The following is a 24,957-nucleotide window of genomic DNA, read 5'->3' on the forward strand; positions in this document are numbered from 1 at the left end:
GAAAATGAGGGCTCAGCGCCTATGGCTCAAGCGGCTAAGACACCAGCCACATACACCTGAGCTCCCCGGTTCGAATCCAGCCTGGGCTGCCAAACAACAATGATGGCTGCAACCAAAAAATAGCCGGATGTTGTGGCGGGCGCCTGTAGTCCCAGCTACTTGGGAGGTGGTGGCAAGAGAATCGCTTGAGCCCAAGAGTTGGAGGTTGCTGTGAACTGTGATGTCATAGCACTCTACCCAGGGCGACAGCTTGAGGCTCTGTCTCAAAAAAAAAAACGGGATTTAAAAACTGTTTTCAGGGCGGCACCTGTGGCTCAAAGAGTAGGGCACTGGTCCCATATGCCTAGCCCCAGCCAAAAACTGCAAAAAAAAAAAAACTGTTTTCAGGGGTCTCAGCAGGGGACCAAGCATAGAGTTGCCTTATAGGAATTCTGTAGTATATGGAAGATTCTTCTACTAGGAGAAGAGAGGGTGTTAGAAAAAAACAAGGAAAGTTCCTGTGTTCCTGTCCTCGGGGAGTTTCTGTCCTGCCAGGGCTCTTTGGCATTTGCTGGGAAAAGGTCAGGGAAATATGCAAATAGCCTTAAGTTATTTAGTATCTTAGAAGGTAACAACATGTTTTTGGTTTTTGGTTTTTGTTTTAAGAAAGAGTCTCTCTGTATTGCCCAGGCTGGCATGCCATGGCCTCAGCCTAGCTCACAGCAACCTCAAATTCCTGGATTTAAATGATCTCCTGCCACAGCCTCCAGAGTAGCTGGGACTACAGACACGTACCACCATGCCTAATTTTTCTATTTTTAGTAGAAATGAGGTCTCACTCTTGCTCAGCTGGGTCTCAGACTCCAGACTGAGACATATACAGAGCTCAAGCGATCCTCCTACCTCAGCCTCCGAGAGTGCTAGGATTACAGGCATGAGCCAACAAGCTGCCCAGCTAATATTTATTTTTTTTAATGTGTTCAGACCCAGGGCCTATTGGTAAGGTAAATGAAAATAAAAGGACAAAGCCCATAGGGCTGATGAAGCAGATCAAGTGACATCCCTCTAAAACCAGAAAAACTAGCCTGGGCCTGCCAGACAGCATTGGGGTCAGGGTTATTGCCAAGGAGAGGCGGCTGCATCAGTGGGCTTAGGGGAGGGACATCAGGAAGGACCTGCCCATCATGTACTCTTCACATTACTCAGTAGGTAAAGATCTTGACCCCAGGAGGCTCCTTGACATTGTGGCTGTATAATTTGGGAGGTAGCCAGGGAGCTAATCCACTGAGAGGTTAGGCAAAGAGCTTAGATGGAAAACCTCAAGCAAATGTTACTGCCCAGGATGGGAAGCTTAACAGGACCCCTAGTTGGGGCTCCCCAGGGGCTAGTGGAGGTGGGAGGCACTATGAAGGCTCCAAGACTTGAAGGTATAGAGAGGGAACAAAGGGTAGAGCTGAGAGGGTGGAGGGAGCCCCTGAGCAGGGTGTTAGCAGTTTGGGAAGGTTTCTGAAGGCTGGAATAGGGCATGTTCCTCCACTTTGAGAACTGGTGAGTGGTGAGAGTTGGGGAAGAGGGTGGGCACTAAATCTTCAGGAAGCAGCTTTCAAAATCTCAGAATAGAAGGGGGATGAACCATATGGTCTGGGATGGTTGGGAATCTCTTAAGACGTGAAGATGATGGTCCCATGAAGAGAAGGACTAAGCATATGAGTGGAGACCACTTGGGAAGTCCTCTCTTGAAAGCATTGGAAAGTAGTTAAGTGGAAAGGAGGACACATAACAAAAGATAAAGGAAGAGTAGGGTCCAGAGGCCACCTGAGTGAGCTACAGCTGATGGTAAACTCAGGATGGCCAGGAGGGAGATCAGATCACATTTATAGAGGGTGTCAAAAAAATGTATACAAATTTTAAGAAATGAAGAAACTAGGGCGGTGCCTGTGGCTCAAAGGAGTAGGGCGCCGGGCCCATATGCTGGAGGTGGCGGGTTCAAACCCAGCCCTGGCCAAAAATTGTGGGGGAAAAAAAAAAAGAAATGAAAAAACTGTTAAAGTTGTAATAATATACACTGATAACAAAAGATGAGTACAAGCCATGTTGAATACCTCTTGTAATTGCAGAAGTCAGATGTGACTTGAGTATTACAAATTTAATAGAGTTTTTTCCCTTTTTTTTTTTTGAGACAGAGTTTCACTTTATCACCCTCGGTAGAGTGCTATGGCATCACAGCTCACAGCAACCTCCAACTCCTGGGTTTAGGCGATTCTCTTGCCTTGGCCTCCCAAGTAGCTGGGACTACAGGCGCCTGCCACAATGCCTGGCTATTTTTTTATTGCAATTTGGCTGGGGCTGGGTTTGAACCCACCACCCTCGGTATATGGGGCCGGCACCCTACTCACTGAGCCATATGAAAAAGGCGCCACCCTTTTTTCCCTTTTCTTAAAATGTATGTATTTTTTTTTGTACCTTCTGTATTTGGAAGAACAGTGAGGGGCAGTGGTATGACATTGGCAGGGGATAGGAAGAAATGGGAGGGATACCTTGAGTCCCACTTCGTTTCATCTTCTTTTTTAAGCATGTGGTAGGAAAGGACCTGAACCCCAGTTTGGTGATTGCTCTTCTGACCTAGGCAAAGTCTGTACTGGGATGCCGAAGTCATGGAGTTTCCCTCTGAGAAACACCAGAGGAGCCAGGGGCTGGGGATGGCTAATAACCATTTATCCAAAATGAGTAGGAGGTGGGCTCCAGGTTACTACGGATGAGGCTCCTGAGAGTTGAGAAAAGCTAGATAGAGCTTGCTGAACAAGACATATCTGTTTTATTTTTATGTTTTAGATATTAGACATAGTATTTTTGTATTTAGGTGAGGCCTTTGATGGAATCTTAGGACCTCCCCTGATGACTTGGGGAGGTTGTCAGCATATTTACAACCAGTGAAAGATCTTACTTGGGAAGCATTTGCTCTTTGTTCTTTCTCACCTCCCACTTCCCCCCAAACTCTCCAGCCTGTGGACCTTGTGGAAGATCTCTGCCCTTGACCTTGTTCTGGGTATGACTGGATTAGTATCTCTGGGGCACGGGGTCTGCTGCTGGTGGTGCTGGCTGAGAGCAGGCCAGGAAGAGCAACAGGATGGAGCTCTCAGGAGCACTCCATAGACCGAACAAACAGTGGGTCAACTCTGGTGAGGGACTAGAGAAGTACCTGCTCAGGTGGAAATCTGGGTCTTGTGGCTTAGCAGCAGCACAGATGAAAACTTTTTAAAGTTTTTGCTGATTGCAAACTCCATGCGTCAGCAGGGGGATGTGGCCACCAGAAGAGCCAATGTGGCCTCAGCCATTGACAGACACTCAAGGATATGATGCTCAGATTTCTTGGTGAGCCTGAAACAATGGGGACACCTCCTGGGAGCCCTACAGGCAGAGTGAGTGACTCTCACCTTTGTGTTCTTCACTTCTGAGAATTATTATTTTTCTTTTTTCTTTTTTTTTGAGACAGAGTCTCACTATGTCACCCTTGGTAGAGGGCTATGGTATCACAGCTCACAGCAACCTCCAACTCTTGGCCTTAAGTGATTCTCTTGCCGTAGCCTCCCAAGTAGCTGGGACTACAGGTGCCTGCCACAATGCCCGGCTTCTTTTTTTGTTGTTATTGTTGTTGCAGTTGTCATTGTTGCTTTAGCTGGCCCGGGCTGGGTTCAAACTCACCAGCCTTGGTGTATGTGGCTGCTACCCTAACCACTGAGCTACAGGCACTGCCCCACTTTGGGAAATTTTATTTTATTTCTTTTGTGATTTTTTTCCCTTCTGTTTTTTTTACTCTTTCTGGAACTCAGATTTTTGACCTCCTCGGTGGATCTTCTGATTTTGTCACCTTTTTTTTCCTACCGTGATCCATTTCTTTATCTTTTTGTTCTATTTTCTGGAAGATTTATCCTAAACTTGTATTGAGTTTATTTCATTTTACTATTATTATTATTTATTTATTTTATTTTTCCTGCAGTTTTGGACAGGGACAGGCTTGAACCTACCACCCCTGGTATATGGGGCCGGCACCCTACTCCTTGAGCCATAGGCGCCGCCCCAATTTTGTTACTATTTTTAGAGACAGAGTCTTATCTTGTCACCTAGGGTAGAATGTGTTGTTGTCAACCTAGCTTACAGTAACCTCAAACTCCTGGTTTCAAGTGATCCTCCTGCCTCAGCCTTCCAAGTAGCTGGGACTACAGGTGCCCACCACAACACCTGACTAGTATTTCTATTGTTAGTAGAGATGGGGTCTCATTCTTGCTCAGGCTGGTCTTGAACTCCAGAGCTCAAGGTATCGATCCACCTACCTCAGCCTCCCAGAGCGCTAGGTTTACAGGCATGAGCCACTGAGCCCTGCCCAAGTTTTTCATTTAACACTTTACAATTTTAATTTCTAGGAGTTCTTTTTTATTCCCTGAATATACATTTTTTAAGTGTTAGATTCTTGTTTCTTGGGTATAATCTTTAAATTTTCTTCCCCCTGCGTTGCCTATGAGTTTCCGTTTTCTGTTTGTTGTTGTGTAATTTCTTTTTTCTTGTTAGAGGGATTTCTTCAAATATCTGATATTCCTTGGCAGTTCTTATTTGGGTACCAAAAGCCGATTACAACTCTGTCTTCACTCTGGGGACTTTACTGCCAAGTAGATACTCAGCTGGGAGTGAGATGTTTTGTTAGGGGACCTCTGAGTTTAGTATCTGAAGTTTTCCTTCCATACCACACCCCTCTACTCCCAAGGTCATTTGGTTTTTAGAGAAAAGACCCTACCAGTCTCCTGCCTGGCAGACCCTGCATTTTTAGGGTCAAGTAGAGAAGAGGGCACAGGTCGTCTATTTCAGGACTCTTTCTTTGACCTCTGTAGTGCCACATGTTCCCAAATCTGGCAACTCAAACTCCTGCTGGGATGAAAGAAGAACAGTATGTCCAGCTGCCTGAGGTGGGAAGGAGACTGCTCCCTCTAGGACCAGGGACCAGTCCTCCTGTGTGCTCTCTGCCACATGCCCACCTCCCCGGCTACTCACTGCCTCCAGGTCCGGAGCCTTTCCTGGCTGCTGGCCTTTACTTGGCTGTGTCTCAGCTACTTTGGAGGCTCTTGGCATTCAGTTTTCTTATCTAATCTGATCTTGTAGGATATGATCTGCTAATGCTTCATTCCACCTCCATCTTCCAAAAATGCATTGACATGCCTTAATTGCTATTATTTTTTTCTCCTCTTCTCTTTGTACTTATATTGTTATGATGCGAGATAAGGACCACTGACTCAGATTAGGAGTTCAAAAAGGAGTCTTTTTTCCGTGGGGCTGTCTCAGCAAAGTCTAAGGCAGACTCAGTTCAAGGGTCTGACATTGGGGTTTTATAGTCTGAAAGTTGGCAAAGGAAGCAAAAAGGTGGGCTGAAAGCTGGCAAAAGAAGCAAAAAACAAGCGTGGAGTCATGATGACCCCTTTTACAGAAGCAAACCTTGCAATTTAGCAGATAAGTAACGTAAAGGTAACATAAAGCAGAAGCAGATCTCACAATTAGCAGAAAAGTAAAACAATTTGTTACAGCACTTTTGTTAACTCTTAGCCTGTTTTCTTCTGGCCTGATCTAAGAGTGATGGTGCCTGGCATCATTTCAGAGTTATACTATTCTCATATTCTCATGGTGTAAATGGGTGGCAGCCGGCATCCATCTTATGGGGGGTGCTGTGTGGCTGCCATGAGGCCACCACCAGCATCCATCTCAGTATCTTATTTGTTTATTTTTATTTTTATTTATTTTTTTGAGACAGAGTCTCACTATGTCACCCTTGCTGGAGTGCTCACAGCAACCTCCAACTCTTGGGCTTAAGCGATTCTCTTGCCTCACCCTCCCAAGTAGCTGGGACTACTGGCACCCGCCACAACACCTGGCTATTTTTTTTTTTTTTTTTTTTGTAGAGACAGAGTCTCACCTTATCACCCTCGGTAGAGTGCTGTGGCGTCACACAGCTCACAGCAACCTCCAAATCCTTGGACTTAGGCGATTCTCTTGACTCAGCCTCCCAAGTAGCTGGGACTACAGGCGCCCGCCACAACGCCTGGCTATTTTTTTGTTGCAGTTTGGCCAGAGCTGGGTTTAAACCCGCCACCCTCGGCATATGGGGCCGGCGCCCTACCCGCTGAGCCACAGGCGCCGCCCCATCTGGCTATTTTTTTAGAGACAGGGTCTCACTCTGGCTCAGGCTGGTCTAGAACTCATGAGCTCAAGCAATCTACCTGCCTTGGCCTCCCAGAGTGCTAGGATTACAGGCCTGAGCCACCACTCCTAATCAGGAATCTAAATTTTGATTGAGGGAGTTTAGTTCTTTGTATATTTACTCTAATTGCTATTATACCTCTGCCATTTTATTTAATGCTTTCTACTTATTATATATTTTCTCTGTTTTTTTCTCCTTTCCTGCCCTTTATTGTGTAGATTGAATTTTCTTCTGCTGGTTTGAAAGTTATACATTATCCTTCATATGGTTATGCCTCTTACTTTACCTTATCACTGTCTCTGTCCTCCCCGTGAAGATGAGACCTCAGTATGGTCCCATGGCATCTATCTCCAGGGCTGAGATTCCAGCACTCAGTGGGAGTTTGGTCTGAAGGACCTCTAAAAATGTCCCTGAGGTTTTCTGCAATGTCTAGGGGTGGTAGATTCTAAGGGGGAGTGAGATGGAGAATGGACAAGTTAATAGAGATGGGAACCCCAGACCTTTTTAAGTTCTTCCTGAGTCTTCCTCTCTGTGTCTTTTTTTTTTAGGGGGGGATAGAATCTCACTCTGTTGCCCATAGCTAGAGTGCAGTGGCCTCAGCTTAGCTCACAGCAACCTCAAACTCCTGGGTTCAAGTGATCCTCCTGCCCCAGCCTCCGAAGTAGCTGGGACTACAGGTACCCACCACGACACCCAACTGGTTTTTCTATTTTTAGTAAAGACAGGGTTCCCAGTCTTACTCCTGAGCTTAAAAAATCCACCTGCCTCAACTTCCTGGAGTGCTAGGATTACAGGCAAGAGCCACAGTGACCCTGAGACTCCTGTTGGTCGCAGCTTTGCTTCTAGGTGCTGTGCCGAAAGTGTCCCCCACCCTTCCTGTACAATAGGCGGGAACAACTGAAGGGGGGTGCTCAGTGCGACAGTAGGGGCATGCCCTGTTGAGTAGGAGGCAACCCTTGTTCCATGCCCCAAGTTGTTACCAGGTAAGCAGGTGCATTCAGCAGTGCCAGAGCTGTCAGGCTTTCGAAAGAAGCCAGGAAATTGGATTTTCTATCTGAAATCTTTCATTTGTATATGTTGGCTCAGAAACATTTATAACTTTGTGCAGGCCAAACAGCATGTCTTTAGGCTGGATCTGGCCTGGACATCACTGCCCATGACCACTGCTCCGGCTAGGCCATGATTCTGTTGTTGTCACCTTTGACACTTTTTTCTCCTGAATGAATGTCCTCTCCTGACTCTGTGGTTTCCCCTGAAGATGTGGTTTCCTATACTTCCCTTCCAGCCACTTCCTCTGGGCCTCTTTAGTGTGCCAGCTTGTTAGCTTAAAATCTCGTTTTACAAAAGATGGCCAATCCATCTAGTGCTGCTCGCTTTCCTGAGTGCTGTTTCTCACAGCCATCTGTTCCATTAAGCAGGTTGAACTTACCTTTGTTTTAGTAATTTGTTAGTAAATGGGTGGTATGAAGGCAGACCTTATTCTCATCCTGTGAGTGTGGGGCACACGGGCTTTGTTTTCCTGGAGCCTGTCTGCAGCCTGAGCCCATGAGGCCCCTTTCCTAGAAGTACATGAAGGGAGTGTGCTTTCTTGCGGGGGCGTGGATACATACAGGACATGTGGGGCCCCAGCTTCCTGTGCCTTGGCCTCCAGAGGGCAGGGCTGCGGTGTGGCACAGAACTCAAGACCTATAGCCTTCCAAGCAGCCAGCCCTTCCTGCCCCCATGGCCTCCCCAGCCCTATTGCCTTGAGTTCTCTGTCACCTGTTTGCCTGTGCCACAGGGCCTCACTCTGCCTGAGTGGTGGGAGCTTGCTGCTTTATATATACCAGGCAATTGGTGACTTATTCCTCAGCAACCCCTCAGATAGGGAAGTGAAAGAGCCACACCTGGTAGGGCCTGACCTTTGGGTGACAGCGGAAGTAGCTATGCAAACATGGGGCTCACTGCTGAGAAGTCCTCTCTCAGCCAGGCTGGGAAGAAAGCCCTTGCCTGCCCTGGCTCTCTATGGCCTCCAGGCCTATGGCTTTGGTAATAGTTTCTCCCTTCCTTTCTCTCCCTCCCTCTACTTTTTCTTGGTGACAGCTGGAAGTAGCAGTGGTCACAACTGAGAGAGCCAAACATTTCTACAGTCCCCAGGACGTTCCGGTCACCCTCTACAGTGATGCTGATGAATGGGAGGTCAGTGCTGGGCCCCCCTACACCCCCCAGCTGAGTTCCATTGCATTTCCACCAATAGGACAGTGCATTCTTCCCTGCAACCTATGGTTTGGCTGCCGGAGCAGACAGGCTGGGCTTAAGGCAGTGGTCAGGGCCCTCTGGGCAGAGGTGATGAGGAAAACATCTGTCTAGCTTCTGGCCAGCAGGAGGCCCACAGTCCCTCTCACCCCAGGCGGAGCTGGGCTTTGGCCTGGTGCCTGAGGTTGAGTGTCCTTGTACTTATCTGGGCTGATGAAACCACAGAGAAGCTCTGTTCCCACCACCCTTGTCCACGTGGCTCCCAGCATCAAGGAGTGCCTCTCTTCCCACGGCCGCCGGGCTCTGCTTCTGCTCCCCTGCGGTGGGGTGGGCACTGGCCAGTACACCAGACCCAAGTGTGGACCTCACAGGGGTTCCCTGCCAGGCATTTCTAAACACTCCCAGCTTAGAACATTTCTGGCTAGCCTGTCTTCCCTACCCCACCCCCTCTTTTTCTCACTGCCCTGGAGCCCTTCCACTGCTTGGACAACCCAAGCATCCGCCTCAAGCAGACAGGCCAGGAGTTCCCTGCCAGATGTCAGTTCTCTTGAAAACCAAACCATAAAGGGAATAGCTCAGAAAGACAAGGGGCGTTTGTTTGCTCAGGCCTGGTTTCTCTCAGGCTGCCAGCTCTGTGGCCAGTGCTCGCCAGCTTAGCTGCAGGAGGGAGTGGTGGTAGGCTTGTGCGGGGTAGGTCAGTGGTCCCCCTCAGGTTCCTAACTTATGGGACCTGGCCTACTTTGGCCCTCTACCCCCTTTCCTCCATGCTGGGAGAGTGACTGGCTCAGTGACGATGTTTCTTCCCCTCTCCCAGATGTGGAAGCACCGCTCTGACCCTGTCCTTCACATTGACCTACGGAGGTGGGCAGACCTCATGCTGGTGGCTCCTCTTGATGCCAACACTCTGGGGAAGGTAGCCAGTGGCATCTGTGACAACTTGCTTGTGAGTGACTCCCTGGTGCCCTCATCCCTCCCTCGGCCTCATTCCCAGTGTGCTGAGCTGCAGATTTCCTTGTACAAGGAAACCTGCTGTGAGCCCGGGTCACTCAGAGAGAATACAGACCCCTCGCCCCGCCATCTCACTCCTCTCCAGTAAGTGGGCAGAAGACCAGTCCTGATGGTCGACTCCATGTGCTGTTCTCTCTGTGAGTGTCCACCTGTCACTTGCCCCTTGACACTTGGCCGGACACCCTCTGCCTTGTATACATGTGAACAGTCTGATAAGGGGCTTGACTTCCTCATGAGTCTCTCATGCACATGTATCTCCCTCGTAGCTTTAGCCACAATGCTGAGATGCAGTTTTCTTATATATCAGGGGAAGAGAAGAGAAAGATGAGAAGTGAGAGCTAATTGATGGTGGAAAGAAACAAAAGTCCAGCTGTGCAAAATGGCCACTATCTTAGGCCTAAGAGGCCTACAGGGAGTTGTTACCCTTAAAGAGGAGCCATCTTTGTTTATATAATCATCCCGGGAAGACTTGGGTGTGATTTCTCTCTTTCCTCTCTCTCCCTCGGCCCCTCCCCCTCCCTTTTATTGAATTTTCACCCACTGTATACTGGTTGGGGGGCCTGTGCCGAGGGCTTCATGGGACAGTCTGAAAGGAGAGGTTTTATATCACCCATGCAGGTGGCAGGGAATATCCCCTGGTAAGTGGCCCCATCTGTCTTTTGACAGTGCATTCACTACCTCACCTAGTGCTGGCAAGAGTAGGCATTTGGTAAATGCTTACTACATGTCTGAGGTAACTAGCAATTTTACTTTCACAAATGACCAGGACTTTTTCAGAGTTTAATATGATGGAGAAGATGAATAACAAAGCTGGGTCAGGATTTGGGGGCTTCAGATGTAAGATTAATGTCCTTGTAGGCTTGTCAGTGGGTTGTTAAGGCAATCATAGAGAAATCTGGTGATTTAAGGATTATTTGCATACAAGCCAGGCTGAGCAGAAGAGCAATGCACAACTTGTGTGGCCAGGAGCAGGGGTGGGAGTACAGAGAAGGGCGGGCCTGGGAGCAGTGCCGTCAAGAAGGCTTCTCAGTGAGGCTGCTGCTAGGACTGACTGGGTGGCTGGAACAAGTTAGGCTCCTGGTCACTTTCATTCAGGTAGGTCAGAGTTGTGTGACCATCACCATCTCCTCAAGTCTCCAGGTGGTTGGCAGCAGCTGATGTGACAAAGCTCTAAGCCCTGGCCTGGACTGGCTCTCCGAGATCTCCTTCCTTCCTTCTGAAAGCACTGCTTCCCTTTTTCCTTCAAAGTTGTCATCACTCCTTGAAGTCTTTGGGGTCCCCATCTCCATTTGCTTCAAAGGGTTTCATTGAAGGCACAAGTATTTTCAGGAATCTCAAATCTTAAGACATTTGAACTGTCAGCATCGTTGGTATATGGCTCTGTCCTCTCTCAATAGATATTTTCTCCTTATGTCCCTGAAAGGAAGCTTAGCCTGCCTCTTCCCTCTGCAGATCTGCTCCCTTTCTGGTGCCATGAGGACAGCATGCTAGTTGTGGACCTGTGCTCCAGTCCCTAGGACCTTGGCCTAGGAACTTCCATCTTCTTCTGCCCTCTGGCCCACTGAGACCCTGGCTCCTTGCTTATGCTAAAAAGGTAGTCAGATCCAGAAAGAGGAGGTTCCTTGTCTAGGTTCTGACTGGGATCCAGGCCTTTTCCCTGTCTGAGCAGATTCCCAGGGGCAGACCTTGAGATGCTGAGCACAGCACTGGCCAGACCAAAGTGACCGTGGGAACCGATGCCTTTCTCTCCCCCTCTTCTTGTCAGTAGGTTCAAAGGAGCTGTGGTTTATCCAGGAAGCTCTGAGCTCTGAGATGAGGTGTGGGGGAAGTCAGATACATCGTGAGGTGGAGGTGTTGGCTTTCTGCTCTGGTTGGTGTGCTTTGCTTTGAAGATACCTAGAGAACCCAGCTCTTACCCTTACCCCACACAGTTAAGGGGCTCTTCTAGGTATGCTCTTGAGTTCTGCAGAAGTGGCAGGTGGCACAGGGCTAAGAGGAACTGTGACTGAAACTGTCCACTCATAGCCTAGTTGCTGTATTGAGAAGGCTTGGTGGGAAACCAACACTCTGTCTGGGATGACGCAAGCAGCCAGATCCTGAGGCTGTTTGCTGTCCACTTCCTCCCTGTCCCCAGGAGAGGGTGGGGCCCAAGGGGGGATGGTCATAAGGCTGGCCTGTTGGTGGTATTGTTCTCCGGACTCCCTCACTCTTTTCCCAGATGGGCTGCACTTCAGGGGAGAGGTGTTCCAGTCACTGTCACCTTCAGGGTGACAGCCTGGTAGGAGTGTGTGGAGCAGTCAGAGTTCAGGGGAGCTTATTTCTACCCTGGCAGCCCTTGGCCCACAAAGTCTGTGGCCTATGGTAGGAACAGGAGCCACTGTTCTGAAGCCTGTCCCTTGTGCCAGTCCTGTTCTTAAAGCTTTATAAGACATTCTCACCTCAGTCCTCACAGCACACTGTGAGGGGCCTTTGCAGAGAGGAAGCTGAGACCCCAGCATTCAATAACTTGCCCAAGTTCTCACAGCTGGTAATAGATAGCACAGCCAGGATGTGAACTTGGGGCTACATGACTTCAAAGACCACAGCTCTGAAGACTCTGTGAGTGGGTGGGTCCATTTCATAGCTTCTCAGGTCTGTGACTCAGTGCGATAGCCCAGATTCAGGAGTGGTGAGGCCGTGAGATACAGTGGAAGATTACATAGGTCGGGGTGGGTGCAGTGGCTCACGCCTATAATTCTAGCACTCTGGGAGGCTGAGGTGGGTGGATTGCTTAAGCTTATGAGTTCAAGACCGCATGAGCAAGCGTAAGACCCCGTCTCTAAAAATAGCCAGGCGTTGTGGTGGGCGCATGTAGTCCCAGTTACTCGTGAGGCTGAGGCAAGAGGATCACCTGAGCCCAAGAGTCTGAGGTTGCTGTAATCCACGTTGCCACAGCACTCTACCAGGGGGGGACAAAGTGAGACACTATTTAAAAAAAAAAAAAGATTGCCTAAGTGGTGTTCATTGTCTGGGGGTAACTTTGGATCAGTGCTCACCTCTGAAGAAAATGCAGCTTCCCGTCCATGAACTGGTAACGTATCTTCTTCATTTTCATAGGGTCACAGTACAGGTTCATGATGACTAGGTTTTTGTTGTTTGTTTTGAGATAGAGTCTCACCCTGTCACCCTGGGTAAAATGCCGTGGCATCATAGCTCACAGCAACCTCAGACTCCTGGGTTTGAGCAATCCTCTTGCCTCAGCCTCCCATGTGGCTGGAACTATAGGTGTCCACCATAGTGCCCAGCTAGTTTTTCTGTTTTTAAAAAATTTTTATGTATTTGTTTATTTTTCATCACCCTTGGTAGAGTGCTATGGCATCTTAGCTCACAGCATCCTCAAACTCTTGGGCTCAAGTGATCTCTTGCCTCAGCCTCCTGAGTAGCTGGCACTACAGGTACCCACAAGAATGCCTGGCTATTTTTAGAAATGGGGTCTTACTCTTACTCAGGCTGGTCTAGAACCCATGAGCTCAGGCAATCCACCAGCCTCGGCCTCCCAGAATGCTAGAATTACAGGCGTATGAGCCACTGCGCCCAGCCTACATGTAAGTTTTTGTCACATGGCAGATGTTTTCACTGCCAGGCCTTAGTTGGCCTAGAAATACAGCCAGTATTGGGTGGACAAACCCAGCCTCATGAGCAGGCTGGTTCTTAGTTTTTTGCTTTCTGATGTACTGCACAGCAGTTCTCAACCTGTGGGTCAGGACCCACAGGAACTATATTAAAGGGCCGCAACATTAGGAAGGTTGAGAACCATTGCACTGCAAAGTCTGCTTTCTGCTCCTCAGGGTGGTCTCTCCCTGAGAGGTGTGAGCCCATGTGAAGAAGACAGGGAAACCTTTCCACATGGGAGGGGAGACTTGCTGGAGGTGTCCAGGCCATTGTGAGCATTGGTCAAGCACCTCCTGTGTGCTCAAGGTCTGTTATTTGTGCCAGAGCCTATGGGGAAGTAGAGAAGGATGAGACATAACCCTAGGAACATGAGACAGCTCCTGACAGACAGGCTGCATGGTCATCCCAAGCACGTAGCTGGGATGGCTGCAGGCCTGGAGGGCTGAGGAGGGGTGGCAGCTGGAGCAGCAGGACACCCCTTCTCCCTGCCCTTCACAGACCTGTGTCATCCGGGCCTGGGACCGTAGCAAGCCCCTGTTCTTCTGCCCAGCGATGAACACCGCCATGTGGGAGCATCCCATCACCATGCAGCAGGTGGGCCAGCTCAAGGCCTTCGGCTACACTGAGATCCCTTGTGTGGCCAAGAAGCTGGTGTGTGGAGACCAAGGTGGGCATCTTGCCAGGCTCACAGCCCAGGGCCTCAGAAGGGGCTCAGCTTTGGAGTCACATTTGGGTTCAGTTCCCAGCCTATTGTGCCTTTGGCAAACTACTCTTCTCTGAGCTCAGCTTTTTCAGCTGGAAAATGGGAATCACAGTTTCCATTAAAATGGGATAGTATGTGTAAAGTGCCCAATGAAGTCCCTGGCACGCAGCACACATGCAACTGATGATGGCTGCTAGAATGATTCCCAGGGCCTGACCTGGGGCTGGGAGGGATTTCATGGGTCTGGCTCAGGCAGAGAGGTACTGAGCCTCCTGCGGCCTTGGGTTCTAGGTGGAGCTTTCAGGAGCACTGGGTGGGGATGTACAGGGCTGCAGGCACAGTTGGCCCGCCTGGTCACAGCAGAACGTTGCTCCCAGGTCTGGGAGCCATGGCTGAGGTGGAGACCATTGTAGACAAAGTGAAAGAAGTCCTCTCCCAGCGAGGTGACATCCAGCACAGTTGAACTGGTATTTCTGTCATGTGTGTCCTGTACTCAACGTGGGCTCAGGCCAACCCAGTGAAGAAGATGGACATTGGCAAAATTTGGTGAGGATTTGCTGACCCTCCTCAGGGGCTGGACCTGCTCGAGGTTAAACAGGACCAAAGGTCCAGGTCCCAGCTTCTTTCAACCAGAAAATGCCACTGTATGGAGCCCCTATCCTCCTTTTTGTGGGGTAGGTGCAGCAAGCTGGGCAAGCAAGCTGCCATGTTGTCCTCATAGGAGGACTGAGTGGTGGGAAAACCTCAGTTGTATGATTGCCTGGAAACACCACAGTTGGACAGCCCTGGCTGAGCTGTGGGAGCCTTTGCTTCTTGGTGGGGTACTCAGCTGCCACACAGAGTCAGAGAAGCCTGTGAATTGTCAGAACTTTGCGGTTTCCCATAGACCATGCCATGAGATTGGAGGTGCTGGGAAATAAAGAAAAATGGCTATTTGGGAGGCTCCATCCTTTTACAACCTGTCTGTGTAGTCTCCGAGATCAGGAAGCATTGCTAGGTGAGGCTGGGGAAGGGTCCAGGCTGATGACTGACCAGCACTCCTTAGTCCCCACAAAACGTGGTGTTGAAGGATAAAGCCCTGAAGTCAGGCACGGCATCCGTAGCTCAGTGGTTAGGGCGCCAGCCACATGCACCTAGGCTGGCAGGTTCGAACCCGACGCGGGCCTGCTAAACAACAATGACAACTACAGGGCAGCTCCTATGGCTCAAGGAGTAGGGCGCTGGCCCACCCATATACCGGAGGTGGTGGGTTCAAACCCAGCCCCGGCTGAAAAAAAAAAACAAAAAACAAGGAACAACTACAAAAAAAAGAGTTGGGCATTGTGGCGAGCACCTGTAGTCCCAGCAACTTGGGAGGCAAGGCAAGAGAATCGCTTAAGCCCAAAAGTTTGAGGTTGCTGTGAGCTGTGACATCACGGCACTCTACCGAGGGTGACATAGTAAGACTGTCTCCAAAAAAAAAAAAAGGAGCCCTGAAGCCAGATCACCCCTCATTCATATCCCAGCTATGCCTCTTACTACCAGTGGGATCTTTACCCTGGACTTAGCCTTCCTGATCCTCACTTTCTTCATATATGTTATCCTACCCTCATGGAGTTAAGAGGATTCAGTGGGATTATGTGTGAAAATACCCTCTCTATCCACTTCCTGGAACATAGTAAATGACCAATAATGGAGTTAAAGCTAGACATGTATATATGCCCAGGAGCATTCATCACATTTACTGCATGAAACAGCCTGTCTCGTTTTGGGAAAAATGGAATCTTGGACCCTAAGCCAGCATGGACTTTAATGCAAATGACAGGTAAGCAGCCAGCAGGGTTGGTCTTAGGCCCCTTGCTTGCTTCCTGGATATCTTTGTAGCTTTGTAGCATCTGAGAGGAGCGGGGAATCCCACAATACACACAAAAAGGGGAAGGAGATTAAGAGAGACCACGCACTCTGGCCTAGAAACCCTCTGCTGCCCCGTGTTTGACTTATTTTCTATTTGGCTACAGAGGGGAGGAGTTTCTTGCCTATTTGGAGCAGAGGTTGGGGCTGGCTGGCTCCCCTCTGGGCTTCCAGGCCATGCACAGGGGGTACCCATGCATGCCCTGAGAGTAAAGGTATGGGGGACGGGACCAGCAAGCCTCCTGACTAAAAGATAAAGAGCCTTTATCTCTACAGCACTCGACTTAGTGGCCTTTTGGGATAAAATTGCCTTAGGGTACTAAAGAAAATACAACTAAAATGATAGCCTCAAGAAGCATCTCTGTGGCTGCTTTGGGGGTCAAGGCAATGGGGAGAGTCAAGAGAACTGAAATCCAGAGACAACTCCAAGTTCCACTTACGTGGTTTTCAACTTCTGTCCTCATCACTCTTCTTGTCCCTCAGCAACCTGCTGGTAAGTGGTAAGACTTCCCAATTTTAACCGAAGCTGCTACCATTACTGAGTGCCTGTTGTATATAAGGCTCTGTGCTGGGCACTTTCGGGAAGACAGTTGCCCAGGGAGACCAGCCACAAAATGTCTGTGTGAAAAGACCATAGAAGAGAAGGTTACAGGTACTTGTTGCACAGCTCTGAAAACAGCTGTGGCTACTCAGCGGGACAAACCTTGTTAACTAGAAGGAAAAAGATACCCCTGTGGACTCAGGCCAACTGGCAGCCCCGTCTCTGAAGGCCTGTCACTCCATCTCCCACCCTTGGCAGTTCTGCAGCTCTGCCCAATGTGAGTGGGGATCTGGATGAATGGGCATGAGCTGGGCCTAAAGAGCCTTGCTGTGTCCTGAGCTAGACTGGAGCTAAGAGGAGTGGGCAGCTGTGTTATCTGGCCCCTATGTCAGCGGGGTGCTGCCAGGAGTGCCAACCATGGCTTTGCCCACTAAAGGTCCAAGCTCTTAAAAGTTGTCATCATCTCAGAAATGTTTCTCAGAGAGGATGATGATTTTTTATAGAATTCTGGAAGTTAGAATGGAATAATTAGGGGCAGATGCAGTGGCTCACGCTTATAATCCTAGCACTATGGGAGGCTGAGGCAGGAGGATGTCTTGAGCTCAGGAGTTCGAGATCAGTCTGAGCAAGAGCAAGACCCCATCTTTACTAGAAACAGACAAATTAGCTGGGTTTGGTGGTGGGCACCTGTAATCCCAGCTACTTACTTGGGAGGCTGAGGCAGGAGGAACACTTGAGCGCAGGAGTTTGAGGTTGCAGTGAGCTATGATGGAACCACTGCACTCTAGCTGGAAGGCTCTATCTCAAGAAAGTCACCAAAACTCAAAAAACATTTAGGTCTGAAATTCACGCTCCTGTTTGGCCACCTGTAGCCCTTCAAAGCTGCTGTGGCTGCTGAGAGGCAGAAGCCTCCAAGCCAGGACCCCATCTCCACCTGGGGCTGTCTGGCTCTTCCTCCGTTCTGCTGGTACCCCCTCACTGCCTCTGGGTCAGGGTCTGACTCCTGGGCAGTATACACCAGGCTTTGATGGTCTGGACTGGCCTCTGCCTCCCTCGTAGACCTGCGCTTTACCCCATGCCAATCCTGAAGGGTCCCTTGTCCTCTTTCCAGAATGGACAGTCTCGAGCAAACCATATTGCTTCTTGCTTCTGCTCTTTGCACATGTCGCTGCTTTTAGAAGGCTGTTCTTCACCAGGCTTTCCTACACGTGCTTCTGGATGTACCTGGGTGCCACTTTCTTTAGAAAGCCTTTCCTGGGCTCAGTGCCCATAGCACAGTGGTTTCGGTGCCAGCCACATAGACCAAGGGTGGTGGGTTCAAACCCGGCCCGGGGCCAGCTAAACAACAACAACTGCAACAAAAAATAGCCGGGCGTTGTGGCAGGCGCCTGTAATCCCAGCTACTTGGGAGGCTGAGGCAAGAGAATCATTTAAGCCCAAGAGTTGGAGGTTGCTGTGAGCTGTGACACCATGGCACTCTCCTGAAGGAGATATAGGGAGACTCCGTCTCAAAAAAAAGAAAGAAAGAAAAAAAAGAAAGCCTTTCCTGGCTGACTCAGACTGGGCTGTGTGGTCCTTGCTCAGGTCCCCGTCATGCCCCCTGTTGTTTACTATAAGAGAATTATAGTTGTCAGTTGTTCCTTGTCTCCCCAAAACTGGGAGTTCTTAGAGAGCAGGAGTTGTCCTGTTTCTTACGGAACTCAGCAAGACAGTCTAAGCTCATACTGACAAAAAATGTGTGTAAGAGGGGTCCTTTTCCTTTTTGTGCAAGACACAAAACGTAGGAGCCATGAAAGCAAAGACAGTGGGCGGCGCCTATGGCTCAAGGAGTAGGGCGCTGGCCCCATATACCAGAGGTTGTGGGTTCAAACCCAGCCCCGGCCAAAAACTGCAAAAAAAAAAAAAGCAAAGACTGTTACATTTGACTGCAAAAAAAATAAATACTTCCCCTGAGGAATAATCCCAAAGGTAAGTTCAAAAGAAATAACACACTGGGGACATTTTCTACAGCTCACATAGCAAACTCTCCTAATATATACAAAGAGCTGCTATGAATTGATTAGAACAATACCAAGAATACACAAAAAAAAAAAGTACGCAGGGGATAAAAAGTTCACATTAAACACATACACAAAAGCAAAAACAACCACACAAAAGGCCCTTAAATATGAGTAGCTACTCAACCACCTTCATGAGGAAAGTGGTACAAATCAAACTACATTGAACTGAAAGTTTTTGCCTGTTCGATTGACAAGGGTGTGGAGAACTGGTACTCTCATACATTGCTGGTAGGAGTGTATATTGATGTATCTTCTTTGGGGAACAATCTAGCAGATTCTGTCAAAGTTACATATATACCTTACCCTTGGACCCAGCAATTCTAGAGATTTGTCCCACAGATACACTCACGTATGTGACATCATGTCTGAACAAGCTATATTTTTGTTTTGTTTTGTTTTTGTGGTTTTTGGCCGGGGCTAGGTTTGAACCTGCCACCTCTGGCATATGGGACCGGCGCCCTACTCCTTGAGCCACAGGCGCCGCCCCCTGAACAAGCTATATTTATGGCAGCATTGTAGCTGGTAGTAAAACACTGGAAACACCACCATTATCTAACAGTCTGAGACTGGATAAATGAATTAGGATTCATTCGTACACTGGAACACTACACAGCCATAAAACAGTGCCCTGGAAGTTCTCAATGTGCTAATTTGGGAAGATTTCTGAGATATATTGTGAAAAAGAAAAAGCAAGGTGCAGAACAGTGCATGGCATGCTAGTTTGTGTATAAAAAATAGAAGTGAGGGCTTGGCTCCCGTAGCTCAGTGATTAGGATGCCGGCCACATGCACTGGGGCTGCTGGGTTCGAACTCGGCCAGCGCCTGCTAAACAACAATGACAACTACAATAAAAAACTAGCTGGGCGTTGTGACGGGCACCTATAGTCCCAGCTGCTTGGGACACTGAGGCAAGAGAAACGCTGAAGCCTAAGAATTGATGTTACTGTGAGCTGTGACGCCATGGCACTCTACCAAAGGCAACATAGTGAGACTGTCTCAAAAAAAAAAAAAAAGAAAAGAAATAGAAGTGAGGGGAGAAAAGGAGGAAGGTTCATATTGGCCTGTATGTGAAAAAAGGAGGGAGGCAGGCTTCATTTTTAAGTATTAAGCCAGATGAGCATATTGTCAACCACAAAATCAATAAATATGCTTTTTTTTTTTTTTTTTAAAGATATGAGTTGTGCTCTCTCACCCTGGCTAGAGTGCAGTGGCGTCATCATAGTTCACAACAACCTCAGACTCCTGGGTTCAAGTGATCCTCTTGCCTCAGCCTCTTGAGTAGCTGGGACTATAGGTGCCCAGCTAATTTTTCTATTTTTTAGTAGAGATGAGGTCTTCCTCTTGTTCAGGCTAGCCTCAAACTCTTGGCTTTAGGCAATACCCCCACCTAGGCCTCCCAGAGTGCTAGGGTTATAGGCGTGAGCCACTGTGCCGGGCCTAAACATACATTTTAAAAAGAGTTTCTTGGCTCAGCGCCTGTAGCACAGTGGTTATGGCACCAGCCACGTATACCCCAGCTGGCAGGTTCGAACCCAGCCTGGGCCAGCTAAACAACTATGAAAACTGCAACAGAAAAATAGCCAGGCATTGTGGCAGGCGCCTGGAGTGCCAGCTACTTGGGAGGCTGAGAGGCTTAAGCCCAAGTGTTGGAGGTTGCTGTGATCTATGACACTAAAGCACTCTACAGAGAGCAACATAGTGAGACTCTGTCTCTAAAATAAAATAAAAAGTTTCTTCTGGGCTTGCCACCTGTAGCTCAGTAGGTAGGGTGCCAGCCACATACACCCAGGCTGTCAGATTCAAACCTGTCCCGGGCCTGCTAAACAATGACAACTGCAACCAAAAAATAGCCCAGTGTTGTGGCAGGCGACTGTAATCCCAGCTACTAGGGAGACTGGGGCAAGAAAATCACTTAAGCCCAAGAGTTTGAGGTTGCTGTGATCTGTGACGCCATGGCACTGTACGGAGGGTAACAAAAAAGTTTCTTCTGCCCTTTATCCAGAGGTCTTTAAAAATGACAGGGGCTGGGCAGGGGGGCTCATGCCCCTAATCCTAGCACGTTGGGAGGCTGAGGCGGGTAGATTGCTTGAGCTCAGGTGTTCAAAGACCAGCCTGAGAGAGACCCCATCTCTAAAAATAGCCAGGCATTGTGGCAGGTGCCTACAGTCCCAGCTACTCAGGAGACTGAGGCAAGCGAATCACTTGAGCCCAGGAGTTTGAGGTTGCTGTGAGCTGTGATGCTACAGCACTCTACTTACCAAGAGGGACAAAGTGAGACTCTGTCTCAAAAAAAAAAAGATAAGAAGTTATTGCAAATGAAAAAATAAAGTTAAAAAGGGCATCTGGAGATTTTCATCAAGGTCTTTGGGGGTAGAAATGGTTCTGCTTTTCTTTTTTATTTATTTATTATTATTATTTTTTTTTGTAGAGACAGCCTCACTTTACTGCCCTCAGTAGAGTGCCGTGGCGTCACACAGTAACCTCCAGCTCTTGGGCTTACACGATTCTCTTGCCTCAGCCTCCCGAGCAGCTGGGACTACAGGTGCCCATCACAACGCCCGGATATTTTTTTGTTGCAGTTTGGCCGGGGCTGGGTTTGAACCCACCACCCTCGGTATATGGGGCTGGCGCCCTACTTACTGAGCCACAGATGCCGCCCAGTTCTGCTTTTCTTGTCATGAGCTAACAGAGCAAAATAACTTTTGAGGACTTGTGTGTGTGTGGTTTTTTTGTTTGTTTGTTTGTTTGTTTTTTTGAGACAGAATTTTGTTTTCTTCTGAGAGAGAGTCTCTATCAGCCTGGGTAGAGCGCTGTGGCATCACCATAGTTCACAACAACCTCAAACTTTTGGGCTCAAGTGATCATCTTATCTCCTCTGCTTCCCAAGTATCTGGGACTACAGATGCTTGCCACCACACCAAGCTACTTTTTTCTATTTTTGGTAGAGACCAGGTCTCGCTCTTTCTCAGGCTGGTCTCAAACTCCTGAGCTCAAGCCATCCACCCACATTGGCCTCCCAGAATGCTAGGATTACAGGCATGAGCCATTGTGCTGGCCTTCAGACAGAATCTTGCTCTGTTGACTAGACTAGAGTGCAGTGGCATCATCATAGCTTACAGCAACCTCAAATTTCTGGGCTCAAGTGATCCTCCTGCTTCAACCTCATGAGTAGCTGAGACCACAGGCAAGTGCCACTCTTGTGGGTTTTTCTGTTTTTTAATTTTTATTTTTTAAATTTTATTTTAGAATAGTACAGGTTTGGTTACATAATTTGCTTTGGTATATATATATATATATTTTTTTTTTTTTTTTGTAGAGACAGAGTCTCACTTTATGGCCCTCGGTAGAGTGCCGTGGCTTCACACAGCTCACAGCAACCTCCAACTCCTAGGCTTAAGCAATTCTCTTGCCTCAGCCTCCCGAGTAGCTGGAACTACAGGAGCCCGCCTCAACGCCCAGCTATTTTTTGGTTGCAGTTTGGCCAGGGCCGGGTTTGAACCCGCCACCCTCGGTATATGGGCCCGGTGCCTTACCGACTGAGCCACAGGCGCTGCCCTGCTTTTGTATATTTTAAGCCAAAGATATAAATGTGCCCTTCACCCAGCAAGTGTGTGTTTTACCTGGTAATTGTGAATTTACCGACTCTTTCTATCACCATGTGTGTTAGGGTGATGGGTGGGTAAATTCACACCTCAAGGAGCTTTTGGTAAGCTGGGAAAAAGACTCATGGCTATAAAACAATTAAAATGATGCAATGACAGCAAACAACACAAGTGGGGCTGGCAGCATGAACTCTTTTTTTTTTTTTTTTGTAGAGACAGTCTCACTTTATGGCCCTCGGTAGAGTGCCGTGGCATCACACAGCTCACAGCAACCTCCAACTCCTGGGCTTAAGCGATTGTCTTGCCTCAGCCTCCCGAGTAGCTGGGACTACAGGCACCCGCCACAACGCCCAGCTATTTTTTGGTTGCAGTTCAGCCGGGGCCGGGTTTGAACCCGCCACCATCGGTATATGGGGCCGGCGCCTTACCCACTGAGCCACAGGTGCCGCCTGGCAGCATGAACTCTTAAGAGCTGTAATTCAGAATTGAAAAGCAGGCAGGGTGAGCCACCAGGAGCGAGCAGAACGCAGCTGGGACTTACTGGAGGACCAAAGTTGTTAAAAGCAGATATGAATCTGGAGATGTGCTGTAGGAACTTAGACACATGCTGGGGCAGTTGGGGGCCGGGCAGAGGGCAGTACATGCTGCATGTGGAGTATGGTCAAGATCAGTGGGATGGCATGTGCCAGACAGACCGGGGGAGTTGAGAAGCTGGAGGCCAGGAGGAAGCCAGGCTGTGCTGAAGGCCTTGGCCTCACCTGTGGTTCTAAAAGAGGGAGTGACTAAAGCAGCCATGTAAAGAAAAATTAGCATGGTTAGAAACTAAAAACCGGCTTGGCGGGCAGTGCCTGTGGCTCAGTGAGTAGGGTGCTGAACCCTACCGAGGGTGGAGGGTTCGAACCTGGCCCCGGCCAAACTGCAACAAAAAAATAGCCGGACATTGTGGCGGGTGCCTGTAGTTCCAGGTACTCTGGAGGCTGAAGCAAGAGAATCACCTAAGCCCAGGAATTGGAGGTTGCTGTGAGCTGTGATGCCACAGTACTCTACTGAGGGCGACAAAATGAGACGCTGTCTCTAAAAAAAAAGGTTCTTGAAGAATGTTGCTGAAGATTATGAGTCAAACAAATGCGCTTTTATGTTCTTCAGGAGCCCCAAGGCTGGGCAGTGGCTCACACTTGTATCTCAGCACCTTGGGAGGCTACAGCAGGAAGAGAAACGCACATCAAGATTTGGATTTCTTTTAAATTCCTTTGCCAGTATGTGCTGCTCTGAGTGCAGCTGAGCAGGACCGAACTATATGGAGCCCTCGATAGCCCTAGCCCTATACAGCCATAGATATGTGGGTTATATGTATGTGTTAAATGTTCTCTATGTTACTTAGAGTTTCCTTGATGTCATTTCACCCTCCTAACACAACAGATTCATAATAGAGTCAACTAGTATAGGGCGGCACCTGTGGCTCAAAGGAGTAAGGCACTGGCCCCATATGCTGGAGGTGGTGGGTTCAAACCCAGCCCCGGCCAAAACTGAAAAACAACAACAACAACAACAAAAAAAAACCTAGTATGTATAACTCCGTTTGGTAGATGGGAAATTGAGGGCCACACAGCCAGTGCAGGGTGCTAGGGCTTACTCTTTCTGCTCTACAGTTACCTCCAAATAGGATCCTACTCCTGCTTCATTAGCATTTACCTCCCGAGGAGTAAATTGAAATGCCCCTTCTAATTTTTTCTCAATTAAATAGCAGCTTCATTACCTTTTTCTTTCCATACCTTCCTTTGTACATACATTGTGGTTTCTGGGGCAGCATCAAATTCCTAAGTGTCATGCAATGGCCTCTAAACAAAGAGGCCTTGAGTCAACCCCAGTGACTGACAGGTTGTTTACACTGAGAGCTTCCTGGTGGAACCAAATATTCAAGGACATTCAAGCCACGTTTGGTACCACCTGGGGCAAGGCAATGGGGAGCATCAGGCCAGAACTGCCAGTTGTCTCATAGCAAAGGAATGTAGAGAGCAGGTGGGTGTGAAGGCAAGAGGCAGAGATTTGAGCTTTGGGGCCATGGGAGTACATACAGAAAATCCAGGTAGGCTCTGAGAGCATGTCGTCCCCTTGCTGCAATAGATCAATCTCCGGGTGCCTTTATCTGCTGATATTCCATGGTGACGTTTTGCCTGCTTGCTCAGATAGTGAGTCCCTAAGGACTAGAGGCCCAGCAGACTCCCCTTTGGGCCTCTGGATTCCCAGAAGGAGGAGAGCTCAAAGATAGCTTCTGTTTGTGTGGGCAAAATAGGGGAAGGCAGAAAGGTTACCACTGTGGAGATAGAAGCAACCGGCATGGGCAAAAGCGCATGGGTGCACGCAGAGAGGCAGAGACAGCACCTCCCTCGGCACTTGCAGGGGAGCTTAAGGGTGAGGGTGAAGATCATTTCTTGCTGTTGAGACAGATTGTGGCCAACCTATGGCTTGGGAGCTCATGTGTCACCTGGAAGTTCTGAAGGCTGCTATCTTGGTAGTCAAGTTCTGGTGCACCATGCTTGAGGGAAATTGGCATAATGGGAATGAGGGGAAGAAGGCCTTGGAAGGGAACTCATGTTTACCTAGCTCTTGGCCTGTTCCAGGCACTGTGCTTTGCATACCTTGTCTCATCTAAGTCTCCTAACCATCTGTCCTTCAGAATAGGCAGTTATCTCCACTAAAAAAATAAGAAGCTGTGCCAGGCAGCTGAAGGGTTGTGATCCTTTTGGGGCCCCTTTTGCCCAACATCTGCAGGAAAAAATCCAGCATGTTGAAGGGTATCCAAAACCCAGACTAGATGGTCAGGGAAAAGCAGTCTCAGAGGACACGAGGGTATCCTAAACGCCAAGGAATGTCCTGGAGGCAAAATTTAATCCCATAGATGGAAAATGTCCTGATGCTCAGAGCTTCTGAAAAATGGGGGAGCTTCCGAGGCAGTGAGCTTTCTGCTCTGGGAATGTTTGAACAGATGTTGGAGGACCACTTCCTCGTCGATTGTGTGCATACTAGGATTTCCTAGGCCTCCCTAC

The 24,957-nt window shown here is 48.7% G+C and overlaps 1 protein-coding gene across 5 annotated transcripts in view; it reads left to right on the plus strand.

Moving 5' to 3' along the window:
• Positions 1–14,752, plus strand: part of PPCDC (phosphopantothenoylcysteine decarboxylase) — a 37,403-nt gene extending 22,651 nt beyond the window's left edge. For 2 of the 5 annotated variants that reach the window (XM_053596016.1, XM_053596017.1), the window contains 4 exons: positions 8,303–8,398; positions 9,270–9,398; positions 13,613–13,781; positions 14,195–14,752. In XM_053596016.1, coding sequence (XP_053451991.1) covers positions 8,303–8,398; positions 9,270–9,398; positions 13,613–13,781; positions 14,195–14,280 — 480 coding nt within the window. In that variant the 3' untranslated portion in view covers positions 14,281–14,752. The other 3 variants (XM_053596020.1, XM_053596019.1, XM_053596018.1) reach the window with 3 other exon arrangements.
• The last annotated feature ends 10,205 nt before the right edge of the window (positions 14,753–24,957 follow it).

Source organism: Nycticebus coucang, chromosome 6 (genome assembly GCF_027406575.1).
Source record: "Nycticebus coucang isolate mNycCou1 chromosome 6, mNycCou1.pri, whole genome shotgun sequence".
NCBI classification, from domain to species: domain Eukaryota; kingdom Metazoa; phylum Chordata; class Mammalia; order Primates; family Lorisidae; genus Nycticebus; species Nycticebus coucang.